Source organism: Rhagoletis zephyria, unplaced genomic scaffold (genome assembly GCF_001687245.7).
Source record: "Rhagoletis zephyria isolate East Lansing unplaced genomic scaffold, Rhagoletis_zephyria_1.1 Rzeph_scaffold_00738, whole genome shotgun sequence".
In the NCBI taxonomy this organism is placed as follows: domain Eukaryota; kingdom Metazoa; phylum Arthropoda; class Insecta; order Diptera; family Tephritidae; genus Rhagoletis; species Rhagoletis zephyria.
In genome coordinates, this window is record NW_016157822.1 from 75,018 (window position 1) to 87,771 (window position 12,754).

At 37.1% G+C, this 12,754-nt stretch overlaps 3 protein-coding genes across 4 annotated transcripts in view; 1 reads left to right on the plus strand and 2 right to left on the minus strand.

The window, feature by feature from the left end:
• Window positions 1-216: 216 nt before the first annotated feature.
• On the plus strand, window positions 217-1,711 carry Tim23 (translocase of inner mitochondrial membrane 23). The gene is made up of 4 exons (XM_017613943.1): window positions 217-423; window positions 570-855; window positions 945-1,114; window positions 1,184-1,711. The coding sequence occupies exons 1-4, from the start codon at window positions 372-374 to the stop codon at window positions 1,297-1,299; spliced, it is 624 nt and encodes a 207-aa protein (XP_017469432.1). The 5' UTR covers window positions 217-371; the 3' UTR covers window positions 1,300-1,711.
• Window positions 1,507-4,289, minus strand: Gpb5 (Glycoprotein hormone beta 5). The gene is made up of 3 exons (XM_017613944.1): window positions 2,712-4,289; window positions 2,295-2,633; window positions 1,507-2,237 (listed from the first exon to the last, which is right to left on the minus strand). The coding sequence occupies exons 1-3, from the start codon at window positions 2,712-2,714 to the stop codon at window positions 2,073-2,075; spliced, it is 507 nt and encodes a 168-aa protein (XP_017469433.1). The 5' UTR covers window positions 2,715-4,289; the 3' UTR covers window positions 1,507-2,072.
• Window positions 4,290-5,902: 1,613 nt separating this feature from the next.
• klhl10 (kelch-like protein 10) overlaps window positions 5,903-12,754 on the minus strand; it is a 25,189-nt gene continuing 18,337 nt past the window's right edge. Inside the window, exons 5-10 of one of the 2 annotated variants that reach the window (XM_017613945.1) lie at window positions 10,633-10,755; window positions 10,264-10,539; window positions 9,923-10,133; window positions 6,524-6,869; window positions 6,060-6,460; window positions 5,903-5,996 (exon numbers count right to left, since the gene is read on the minus strand). In XM_017613945.1, coding sequence (XP_017469434.1) covers window positions 6,070-6,460; window positions 6,524-6,869; window positions 9,923-10,133; window positions 10,264-10,539; window positions 10,633-10,755 — 1,347 coding nt within the window. In that variant the 3' untranslated portion in view covers window positions 5,903-5,996; window positions 6,060-6,069. Of the gene's footprint in view, window positions 5,997-6,059; window positions 6,461-6,523; window positions 6,870-9,922; window positions 10,134-10,263; window positions 10,756-12,754 lie in introns of those variants that run through there. The other variant, XM_017613946.1, reaches the window with a different exon arrangement.

Sequence of the window (12,754 nt, forward strand, 5' to 3'; positions counted from 1 at the left end):
TTTTTTTTTTATATATATTATAATAAGGGCCTTTTAATAATGCATTAATCAGAAACATTTTGGTGTTGTTAATCACTCAATATTAATGTTTATGTAAGCACTTAAAATTAACCCTTAACTTTTTGAATTATGTACTTGGAATTTTTTCTTTTCTTCACGTTCGCAATGGTATGGCTCTGAAATATCATGGTGAATACCTTATTTACGTTCTTTTTCGTCAAGTTTCTGCGCACATGTGTTTGAAGTTTCTACTGTCAAAGCAGTTGGGTTGAAGACATTAGGAAAATTCCACAAGCTTTTATCGGGGAAAGAATTGGCTAGATTCTTAAAGAAAATTTGAGTTTAAATACATAAATAACGTGAAAATAACAATGAGCGAAGACTACTTAAGTCAACCACTATCGCTGGGGTCGTCATCAACAGGTAAGCGCGTTCAGAAGCTTGGAAAGATTTGTCACGCCATACAGGGTGTACATTACGCAATTGCCGTGTCTAGTGGAAAATAACAATGCACTTTAATAATAGATTATGAATTAACATATGTATTTTTTCATCATACAAAACAACAGATGAAGCACGCACGAATCGATCGAGTGGAGCGTCATCCGGTACAAGCACATTTAGTACCCCTATATCACCATATCTAAATTACGACCCGCGTTTCCTGCAACAAGCGCAACCAGAATTTATTTTTCCGGAAGGCGCCAATAAGCAACGTGGACGCTTCGAACTAGCGTTTTCACAGATTGGAAGTTCTGTGATAGTTGGGGCGGGAATCGGTGGGTTGGCTGGATTTTACAATGGTCTTCAAACAACCACCGCATTGAAACAGACCGGAAAATTGAGACGAACACAGTAATATGACTGATTTTGAACTATTGCTATATATGTACATATGTATATAATTTATTTTACGAAACAATTGCTTTTCTTTCATCAACCAGACTGCTCAATCATGTGATGAAACAAGGCTCAGGCACTGCAAACACTCTGGGGACAATAGCCGTGATGTATTCCGCTTTCGGTGTACTGCTGCAAAGTGTACGCGGTGAAGACGATGATATTAACACGGTTATCGCTGGCACAGCTACGGGATTGTTGTACAAATCTACAGGTTAGAGTAATTGCAGATTTTTTTCGAAGCAATTAATGTTATACAACAATTTCTGCTTTCATAATACAGCCGGTCTTAGAAGGTGCGCAATCGGTGGAGGTGTAGGACTTGGTATAACAACGCTTTATTGTCTCTTCCAATTTATGCGGTCGAGTTCCGGCGGGTCTAATTTGAAATTCCTGTAAAGTCACAAGTGTTTCAAAAATTGAAGTGGATGTAGTAAACTGACTGCATTATTTTGTATACATATACGAATGGTAGTTAGCTGCTGGTAGTGACATATGTAACTCCAGATCGTGGAGATGAATGGAGTTGCGTTATTCCTCTATGTAACGCGCTCAAACGTACATAGCAAATCTAAGTTGTAAGTTTCCCTTGTTTTCTAATTTTTATTTTTTTTTAATTGTATTAGTTACTAGAACGTGATGAGTTAAGTTGAACAAAATAATACCGAAGACACTTTGCTTAGTAAGCAAAAATGATAAAATACTGAAAAAATAACACAACTATACTTTAAATTTTTTGTGTAATCCAGGGGAGTATGTTTTTGCGGTGTATGTATGTAAATTAAAAATAGTGGTACAACAAATTGTAGAACTAAACACAATTGAAAAAAAACACACACCGAAATAAAACAAAACGCTTTGCCAATGCTGTGTTTTTTTCTGAAATAATCAATAAATTAATTTTGTTAGACAAAAGGAAGTTAACGAAATTTAAAATAACTTTATAATGTATGCAACAAAATTATGCAATTTCTCATTAATTTAGCAGAGAAATTATACGGGGTATTTAAAACTTTTTTAGTTTTATTTGCTCAATACATATAAATACAATAATTAATATAATACACAATTTTTACAAATATAAATATTTCCTATGAAAGCCCTACATCGCCGCACTCAACTGATAACCTGATAACAGCTGATAAGAATAGGCAAAATCAACAAAATTAAATTTAATAATCCAAGACATCGGAATCTGAACCAGTTAACGCCAACACTTTCACACCGGATCGCTCATCCAGTATATTATTAACAGGCGCCTCGCAACTGGTATCCAGAGAGGAGCAAGTATGGCAATGGCAGCTGCCTGCTTCCATATACTCATAGCGGCGTGCTTCCTAAACGAATGCAATAATTAAGACGCTACTAGCCAATTTAAATTAAAAACAACTCACCTCACTGGCTTCCGGATGACAATTTCTCAACAACGCTACTGCTGGTTGGCGCGTAGCATGTACACAAACCGGATGAAATGAGCGTTTATATGGAAATCTCCAATCGGAAATTTCACTGGAGTCACAACGACCCCAACAAGAACGTACACTCACATAATCCCAACATTCACGACCCTGTGCGTCAGCCTGTGTGATGCGGTATGTGTAGAGACGCTGATGACAGCCCAATGGCGCAGCGGTGGGACTGCTATTGATGGGTTGCGCCTCCAGCACTTGGCTCAAAGCAGATGTTGAGAAGGAAATAAATGCGACAAGTGCAAAAGCGTTGAAATATTGATACTATATGCAAGTAAAAATGAAATAATAACAGCTTGTTTAAATTTCACAGAAAATGTTCGAATATGTAATCGTTTTTACCATTTCAATAACGATTTCTCGCTTAGTATAAGTCTGTACTGCGCACAGCCTGGCGAGTTGCTACCAACAACAGCGTAGTAATCGAAATGACATGCATTTGCCTGTTGCGCGAGTCTTTTATACGTTTTTGTTTTTATTAATTATTCTATGTATGAAATACCAAACCAAGGACAGTAGAGCACACAGCAGTCCTGTTTTGAGTATAAGGATTAACGGAAATTTCAAATGTGTTGTGCGACTTAACATGATTGTTATACACACGCGTACATACATACGTAAATACATACATGCATAAGTTAATGTCTGCTAGAGTACGGATATGTATGTACGTAAGCAGGACTTTTTAATGCGTCTAGCTTGCAAAGAAATCGGAATTCATTGACATAGCGCATTTTTTTTCGAGATGTAATCATTAATTAGGAATATACACTGAAATATATCATCAAAAGTAAGAGGTACATGTAATCTTTTATCCTTAATTGTTTTTACATACTTTACACCAAGATACATCGAGTCGTATGAGAAACTTATTGGCAAATCGGCAGGTCTAACGAATGACCTAGGAGTACAACTCCACAACAAGTTGTAGCTTTAGCTGAAAGCCTGTAACTCATTAAAGCTCGGAAAAGCGCATTGTGGAGTTATATTCTAAGCATTCGCTCAAATTTCCATAACAGATATTTCAATTTGGAGATTCGACAACTAATGAATCCGCGCAAGCAAAAAAACAAGGTAGAAGCATACCAAGACATCCACCTCTGTTTAAATAAGCTGTGATTAACCGTCCAAATTGACCAGGCATGATGGGGGATTGAAATTCTTGATCGCCGATTGGGCTTTGTTGCCGCCTATTATTTAGTTAATAAAGTCCAAGCGACGAGTTGCTGTTGTAGCTGCACTGCCCAGTTCAGCTGGTCTATAAATCGTTGGCGACAAGCTGAACTAACAGTAGGCCCAGGATACGTGCTGTTGCGACTGAGTCGTGCCAGATAAAGAGGTGTTATCTGGGTGAGTTTAAGAGAGCAGCAAGCTAGCAGGCGGTGGTGTTATATCGGATGCCTTCACGAGCCGGTCATATATTGGCTATGCTGTGGTCAAGTTTCGATAAAACGGAGTTTAACCTCTCTCAAATAAGCTGAAGCTCTTCGTCAGCGATAGCTAGTTGAAGGACCAAAACCAGTACAAAAATTCAGTGCACTTCTGACTTTCAATAGCCGCTACAACAACAATTACAGCGACAATAGTAACCTATTGACTGAATACGTGCACGCTTAGATCTTTTGCTTTTGGCGGGGTCTATTTTTACGTTTTTCGTGTTTTCTTTGGCATTTACAGTCGGATCTTAAAATATGATATATATATTGATGCTTTTGTCTTGAGACAATTTCGAAATTTTTTCTTTTGCCGAATGTAGGGGTCGAATTGCAACATTTATTGTAATATCGTCGATATTTACAGTCGGATCTAAAAATATGATATATCAAACCTAATCAAAATAACGAGATTTTTGAAGCTGTTTTTTTTAACTTTTTTATTTTTTTTTTAGAAAAACTTAAGTAACTGGACCAAAACTATACCGATTTAGACTTATGAGGTATCAGTAGAAAGGTATTTTCTCACCTGTTTTATTTCTTTGCAAAAAAACTCATTCATGTCTCAATTTTTGGAATGACGCTCGTTCATTTTACCTTTCTCTTTCATACTTTGAATTAAATTATTTGCAAGGCATTAAAAAAGGGTGACAAAATATATGCCGTTTTTCAAGTAGATTTTAAAATTTATCTGCCCTTCAAAAACATTTTTCAGAACAAAATTTGTGTTTAAGGGCAGATAAATTTTAAAACCTACTTGCAAAGGCGGCCCTAAATCGGTAAAGTTTTGACCGAGTTATTTAAGTTTTTCTTAAACCAATCTTTGAAAAAAGTTCAAAAACAGCATCAAAAATCTCATTATAAGGATTCTGTGGAAAGTGTTTGAAGATATTTTTATGCAAATTTTTTTAAGCTTAAACTGTTTTGCCATCTGAGGTGATTTTTTTCCTAAGAATAATTAAAAAAATTTAATTTTTTAATAAATAAAAAACTAAATTAAAACTAATTAAACTAAATCTTAATATTTTTCCGAAATATTTTGGTGCAATCTTAAAATATAATAGATTTTATAATTCCAATGGAAAAAAGGAACCGATTTTTTTTTTTTTTTGGGAGTGATTCAGTCTAATGTAAATACTATATACATATGTGCATATACAAACATATGTATACCGATAACAATAAAGCCCACCCAGTGGTATAATGGGTCGAATGAATAAAAAAAGCAATTGCTTTTTCTTAAAATTTCAGACCTTTCACTCGATTTATTAAAAAAAAAATGAAGTAAAAGGTATGCAATTTTAAGAAAAAGCATTTGCTTAGTTTTTATTCATACGGCCCATTATCTCGAAAACGAAAAAAAAAAAATTAAATGATATGCCAACTTTTTTGGGCTATAGTTTTTTACGTTACCAAGTTTTATTNTGAAGTAAAAGGTATGCAATTTTAAGAAAAAGCATGTGCTTAGTTTTTATTCATACGGCCCATTATCTCGAAAACGAAAAAATTAAATGATATGCCAACTTTTTTGGGCTATAGTTTTTTACGTTACCAAGTTTTATTAATTTTGATTTTATAAATATCACTAAATAAAATTTAGTACAATTGAAACAAATTTTGTTTACAATACATTCATATGTCGTAAAATTGTGATTGAAGAAGTCTAAAAAAAATCATCCTTTTTGCTCACCGGTATTTGCTACATTAAGTTCGCTCACTTGAATTCAATCGCTACTCATCAACCTTGATTATTCACCCATTTAATACTTTGCGTTATCAGGCCATCACTCTTGCTAGGTGTAAAAATTTTGTCATCAATCCATTGATTTCAATTTGTTCTTCCCTCTTGCTCATTGGTTTAATAAGACACATATATTTGTAATAGATTCTGGTTTCTGGTAAGCCAAAAAAATCCGCTTTGATTTTTTTNCATTGTTATCACTCTTGCTAGGTGTAAAAATTTTGTCATCAATCCATTGATTTCAATTTGTTCTTCCCTCTTGCTCATTGGTTTAATAAGACACATAATAGATAATAGATTCTGGTTTCTGGTAAGCCAAAAAAATCCGCTTTGATTTTTTTATGTATGTATGTATACTATTCCTCATCCGGTACATTCACTTATTCATATTACAAAGAATTTCTCATTTATGTAAATTTTGTTATCACTTCGTAATTGAAGATACCGCTTATGCTTAAAACGTTAAATTTAACTTATTACGGTTAGTAAAAGATACAAACATACAAAGATACTTACATGCATTACTTTATGCCCTTCTTCGTATCTCATGTTGCGAACCGAAACGTTGCGCTCTCAATTGCACGCGGAAACGCCGATTCGGATCGGGATGCTGATCTTCATGACGATCCTCAATTACCGGTGCAAGCGCTGCAGCGGCATCTACCTCATCGTCGGCATCATCATCCTCGTTTGGGCTATCGTAATCGTCCATAGCGGCATCTTGTGTCTCCACTGAGGCATTCGATACGGAGATCGTCTCCGCATCGCGTGCCATGGCGCTTGCTAGCAGCCGCTGACGACGTTCCTCCATCAAGCGATCGCGTTCCTTGTGTATGTAGTCACGTTTATTTGGCAATCCAGCTACATTGTTGGCTGTGAGCGCCGAACGTACTACATTCATATCGGTCGCTTCCATCCTGTGGATGGAAAATCAATTTTTAAATATATATATTTTTTATTGAAAACCCATTTCACCTTACCACTCATCAGTCTCGGCCACATAGCATTCTGTGTGTGAAATGGTTGAGACGCCATTAAAACCGCCGATAGCGAAAATCATATCATCTATTATTTCTAGTCCAAAATTGCTACGAGAGTGATTCATTTCGCGTATAAACGACCACGATTGCGCATCGGGATCGTAACGTTCGCCAGTGGATAGACGCGCAGTACCATTAAAGCCGCCAATCACATAAAGCTGTCCACGAAAGGCCACACAGGATACGCCCGAACGACGATGATTCATATTGGGTATGCGCGTCCAAACGTTGGTGGCCGGATCATAAGATTCGGCGCTATCTAAACATTCCTGCCCATTGAAACCACCTGCAGTGGGGAAACAAAGAGAAACCATTTATTTTCAGGGATCAGCACTAACTAACCGAATAGGATCGTAAGAAACTAAGGCTGGGAAGTTAACATTCGGAAGACAACCAATCACACTACGAGTATATGTATAATAAGATATTTAGTACGCGAATTTTTAGGCCTCTGAAGACACGCGATGGAACTTATTGTTAACCCACTGAGATCTCTTTCTCGAAACTACATCGCGCTTGAAAAGCGAAGGTTTTACAAATTAAACAAAAAGCGCAAGAATCATCTCTAAAGGTGGATTCATCGCTCTAGTTCTGACTGAAAGTGGAAGATGAGTTAACAACTTAAAAGCGTACGCAAGTTTTCTCAATTGCTCTCCCAGAAAGAGAAACGCAACAATAACCACTGCTAAAACGATGAATCCGCCTTAAGTTTTACATTTTTTAATTAATCCCTGTAAGTTTCTTGTCTATTGATGCTTTAAAAAATAAAATTGTTTATTTTCTTTCCTGCCTGTCCTGTCTGCCTTCGTCTTTTCTAAAAGCGTCTGTCACTGTTTTACCTACTCGTATTTCAAATATAATTGCTTCTATGTATTTGTTGTTTCTACTGCCATGGAACAGAATTGGACGAGGAATGATGAACATTTTTGGAACGAATTTACATAGTATTTTATAGTTTTTGGAAACTTTATAACAAGTTTTCGAAAAGAATCTCCGTTAGGAGCAAATCTTCAGCGAATTAATGAAAACAGATTTGAGTCTCTAGTTCTCCTTGATCGTCTGTCCGTTAGCTCAGAGATTGGTTTAATCAACGGATATTGCTCAATGGAAATGCACAAAGGCGTAAACGGTTTCCGTTTAATGTTTTCTATCACATTTGCAGTAGCAGGTGGTAAAGAGCATTGAAAACTTTCTCTGGCACTGTCCTGCCTATACCTAAATACTACAACATAATCTGAAGCATCTCTTAAAGGACTAATGAATCCTTGCTATTTACTCAGAATTTGCATTAATTTCTGGCATCGAATCAAAAAAAGTACTTTCAAAGGACAAGTTAGACTTTTGGAAAAATAAATAAAGTCAAAGGACAAAATCGTGAGAAAAAGGGCTGCCCTTTGAAATAAAGTAGCATGGTCACCGTACTAATGAGCAGAAGACTTTTCCATCCTATAAAAAAAAGCCTCCACAAGTCACTCCTGCGCTGGTATATGGCACAGAAGCATGGACAATGGCACCGTCCAATGAGGCGACCGTTGGAATATTTGGTAGGAAGATTTTGTGGAATACTTGCTGATCTTTACGCATTGGACACAGCAACAACTGGATCTATGAGCTGTATGAACCTATCAACGAAATTTAAAATGTGGGTGGGTGCGTGGGCGGCTACAGCGTCAAACGGCGCTAATCTCACCACGCGTACTGCGATAATGGAGACAGTTTTACAAAAAAGAAGTACATGTCGGATCTTCTAGGCGAACGATGTTTTTATTGGTCGGGTTTATGTGGCGGATTCTAAGCTAGGTCCACAATCTATTAGTGGGTGAGTTCTAAATAAGTTAATAGGAACACATTTTTTCGAAACAAGCATTATATGTAAATAAGAACCAAATCGGAACATAAATTAGGTTATTCCTTTTTATGTGATTAATACAGATATATCCAAATATAAACTCAATCCGACCATGGATGCATGTTTTAAAAATATATCGACACCCGCGCCACCTACCGGCTAAATTTCTAGTGGAGATATTTCCTTCACATAGGCAATTTGTATATGCACATTAGGGTAGTAAAAAAAAAAAAGTGAAGCCGTAATTTTAATGCTCTCACCCCTAGGATTGTTCTATATTATTTTGAAATCAAAAAAATATTTAAAGGTCACTCAAAGCGCTCAAAGTTTTCCATGTATTTTATATGGAAAAAAGTCTTCGTTAAACTTCGTTTCTCTTCAGGGGATTTCCAGTAACAATACCCATAGGTTGATTTAACCATTTTCAATTGTTAACTATTTTTTATAGGACCCCTAATGACCTCAAATGGGTTCCCCATTGCATTTTTTGTGGTTTTTGGGGGTCCTATAAGAAAAAGTGTATATAGAAAATGGTTAAATAAACAATTGAGTTATTGGAAAATTTCTGAAGAGAATTGGAATTTCGCGATCGAAAGAAAATGATTTTCAAGAATTTTATTAATTTTTTTTTTGTTTATATACTTTGAGCGACTTCTAAATATCTTTTTATTTCAAAATTAAAAAAAAAACAGGGGTAAAGTTTTTTTCGATATAGTCTTCTATCCTAGGGGTGAGAGCATTAAAATGCCACCTTTAGTTTTTCACATGGATTTATGGGCCACCCTATTGTACATACATATATACATACATAAAATATCAATTGGACTATAAACACCGGGTTTTTTCATATATCTCAACTCCTGTGCCACCCAATGGATTATTCATCTTTGATATTGCATCTCGTCGTGTTCTAAGTTCCCGTCTCTAGCTCATCGGGAAATTGGTTAAAATTAATGGATTGACCAATACATATTTACATACATATTATGTACATATAAAGCAAGTTAAATAAAAGCTTGTTAAAGTGAAATTCGCGGCGTTTACTCAAATCTATTAAAAAACTTTAAAACTTATTGGCCTTAGTGCCGTCTCTACAGTGGGGGGTTAACTAAAATTCGGCAGTTAACAAATAATAAATTCATAAGCGTTTAAAGTACAGACAAAGAAGTATTTTCAGTTTAAATAAATTCAAGAATAATTGAGGCGTAAGCAAATAAGAGTAAGTGAAAAAATGTACATATTTCCTAAGAAATCTTGAAACGAAAGTGAATGCTACTTTTACTTCTTTTTCACAATTGCGTCGCAGCTATCAGCTTAACGGCTAAAAATAAACATGCAAATTTAATCCTAAAATAAACCATTAACTATAAATAAAAATGCAAAAAAAAATAAAAAATTAAAATCCGTAAAAGCATGAACACTCGAATGCGACGCTGCAGCGATGTCACCCTCTTCACCATCTTCCCCCTCCCTTACCGCTTTCCACTTACCCGTTGTATAAATTTTCCCCCTCAACGTGCATGCGCTTGCGTCAGATCTTTGCATATTCATCGATGTTATAACGGTCCACTGATTTGTCTTCGGATTATAACGCTCGACCGTATTTAAGCGATTATGACCATCGTAACCGCCAATTGCGTAGATAAGACCGTTAAGTTCAGCCACGCTAACATAGCAGCGACGACAATGCATTGGCGCAATCTAACAAAACCAAGAAGAAGCAAAAAATAAAACTGAGACACAAAAAAGATTGGGCGGTGCGGAGAAAACATAAAAATCCGCATATTAATTACACACTACATTTACTCTAGATTTGTATTTTTACTCATACCTCCTTCCAGTTCTTTCGCACCGCATCAAATACCCGACATGTATTAAAGTATTCCACGCCATCATACCCACCAATCGAATAGATTTTATAACCAATGACGGCGGTGCCATGATAGGCACGCGGTCCAGCTGGATCCTCGGCTGGTATATTCACCCAACGATCGGCGCGTGTGTCATAGGTCTCAATGCAGCCCTTCGAAGTGCCACCGCTCCAGCCGCCTATGGCAAAGATGACCTCATGTGGCAGGCGTGGCATTGCTAATGGTGGTGTTGTGAGCTTTTTAGAAAATGGCATACGAAATGGCACATATAAATTTGAGCTGAGCGGGAAAAGAGAGTAGAGCATAGCATTTGTTTTTTTCGTAAATACCTCGCCCGATGATGGATTCATTATATCCAAATCATACATAAATTTAAATGTCTCAACAATCAATGGTTTGGCGTCGTCACACTGCAACACATACGGATGCTCTTTCACCTCTTCCATGAAGCACTGAAAAGGTGCAGTGAATGATTTTTATTATTTTACTATACGATAAGTGTGTAATCTGCAGGAAAGTGTACTAAATAATTTTTCAATTTCAACTATAACTCAGTTTGGTAGGGCCAAAAATCATTTCGAAGCATAGAATTTTTGTGTTTTGAATCCATTGACCTTATGATTTGAGTACGACCATCGACGAAGTAAATTAGGTAGAGTCTAAAGATCTATACGATTTGTTGGACATCGAGTGGGCTATCTCCAGTGCATTGTTTCAAAGGGAACTGGATCACATTTCGCACCTGTACTTGTATAAGAGCCATTCGAGGGTGTACAGAGAGAAGCGCCCTTCCGCCCATATCAACATATGAAATTGCTGTTGATAGAGAGAGAGAAGCAACGACAACGTCACCGTCATGCGGTGGAGGATTTTCGTTAACACGAGAATCCCAGAAGTTGTGAACATATGCTGAAGAGAGTTGCACTCAAACTCTCCCAAAGCAATTCTTCTGTACTACTGGCAATTTGCGTTTTACGACCCTACAACTATGTAGTAATTATAGGCCTTCTGCCGTGAATGCCAATAGCAGAGTTAACGTGCCTCGCCTGAAGACATCCAGTCACCCTCTCTGGCGAAATTATTGTCTGCCTTAAATTCTGGGATATTTCGATGACAACGAACCCAAAATTGTTCTACCGAGAGGTGGGAGCAAACCCTGATTAATATGGTTTGGTAAAACCTCTTTGATTTGATTGTAAAAGAAGCCAATGAAATGGCTTGTAAGATAGTGTGAAAAGACTACTCCGCGTTTATTTGGAACCTGCGGTGTAAGGGTGGAAGTCCCAGGTAGATATGTATATCCGACTTTGTATTTCGCTTTCTGAATTTTAATTTTCGAATAAAATTTTTATGTGTACCGGGTGTCCTGGACCACCCTTTCGCTCCTTTAAAAATGGAGGAATATGTTTTTTTATCCAGCCTGTTAAACACACTCAGAGCCGAAACCGGAAGACGGTAATACGCCCAAAAGATACGAGAATCCTTGACTAAGTAGTTCATATTTTTGCGTTATCCAATAATAATAATAAAAAAAAAACATTTTCCTTCATTTTAGAAAGGCATGACGGGTGCTCTAGGACATCCGTTATATGTACATATTATGTCGATTCCAAGATAGATAAAATTACGGGGACAATTGCATATTAACTTGCCACTTTAATGAACCGTACTGAAGTCAAGAGGTTAACTATTTACAAACTTCTTGAGTAGTGTTTTAACACCCTTCAGTTTATGGGAATAGATTCCCAATCACTTTTTTTTTTAGCAAAATTCGTCAACGAACCTGAGAAGGATCGGAAAGCGTATTTACCGGATCGGAACCACTTTATGAATACTTTGGCATTTTAGCATACAATTTCAGAGGTTAGAGGTGAACTCAGAACGCACTAACTACCATGGATCAGGCGGTTGTTTACTTGATAGAAAGCAAATAAATCCGTTTGCTGATGCCAATATTAAGTTTCTCACTCCGGATAGGTCCTTTTGTACTGAAACAGGTGAAAGCTCCCTTAGAACAGTTTCCCTTCAACTGATCTTTTATTCCATATGTATGTATCTGTAAGCACCTAAAGCCTACAACTCCATGTCATTTTTAGGCAGCATTACGAAGACTAGTTGTGTGATTTATGATAATCTATATATTAATGGGCTAACATAAATGTTTGGAGTGCAATGGGGTATAGTCATTGCGCTGGGTATGCAGTTACAGTTGCATGGCTATACTCAATCCCGAGTCTTGCGTCCTCGTTCGCGCACTCTGGGCAACGTGAGCAACCCATGTGCGAGATGCGGTAACCAATGCGAGTGGAGCCTTGGGTCACGGCAGAAAGAGAGGGAGCTTCGGTGGGGCCACTCTGACTTATTCGGTTTAAGGGCTCACTGAAGTCTGCAGCGTCTGTTCACCAGTAGGTGCGGCTGCAAGCGGGTGTCTGCTTGGAGCAAGCGGCTCGC

Coding starts and splice junctions, on each gene's coding strand:
- Tim23 (XM_017613943.1), top strand. CDS start 372: ATGAGCGAAGACTACTTAAGTCAACCACTATCGCTGGGGTCGTCATCA. Junction 424..569: donor GCTGGGGTCGTCATCAACAG/GTAAGCGCGTTC, acceptor ACAAAACAACAG/ATGAAGCACGCACGAATCGA. Junction 1,115..1,183: donor ATTGTTGTACAAATCTACAG/GTTAGAGTAATT, acceptor TTCATAATACAG/CCGGTCTTAGAAGGTGCGCA.
- Gpb5 (XM_017613944.1), bottom strand. Junction 2,238..2,294: donor GTCATCCGGAAGCCAGTGAG/GTGAGTTGTTTT, acceptor GCATTCGTTTAG/GAAGCACGCCGCTATGAGTA.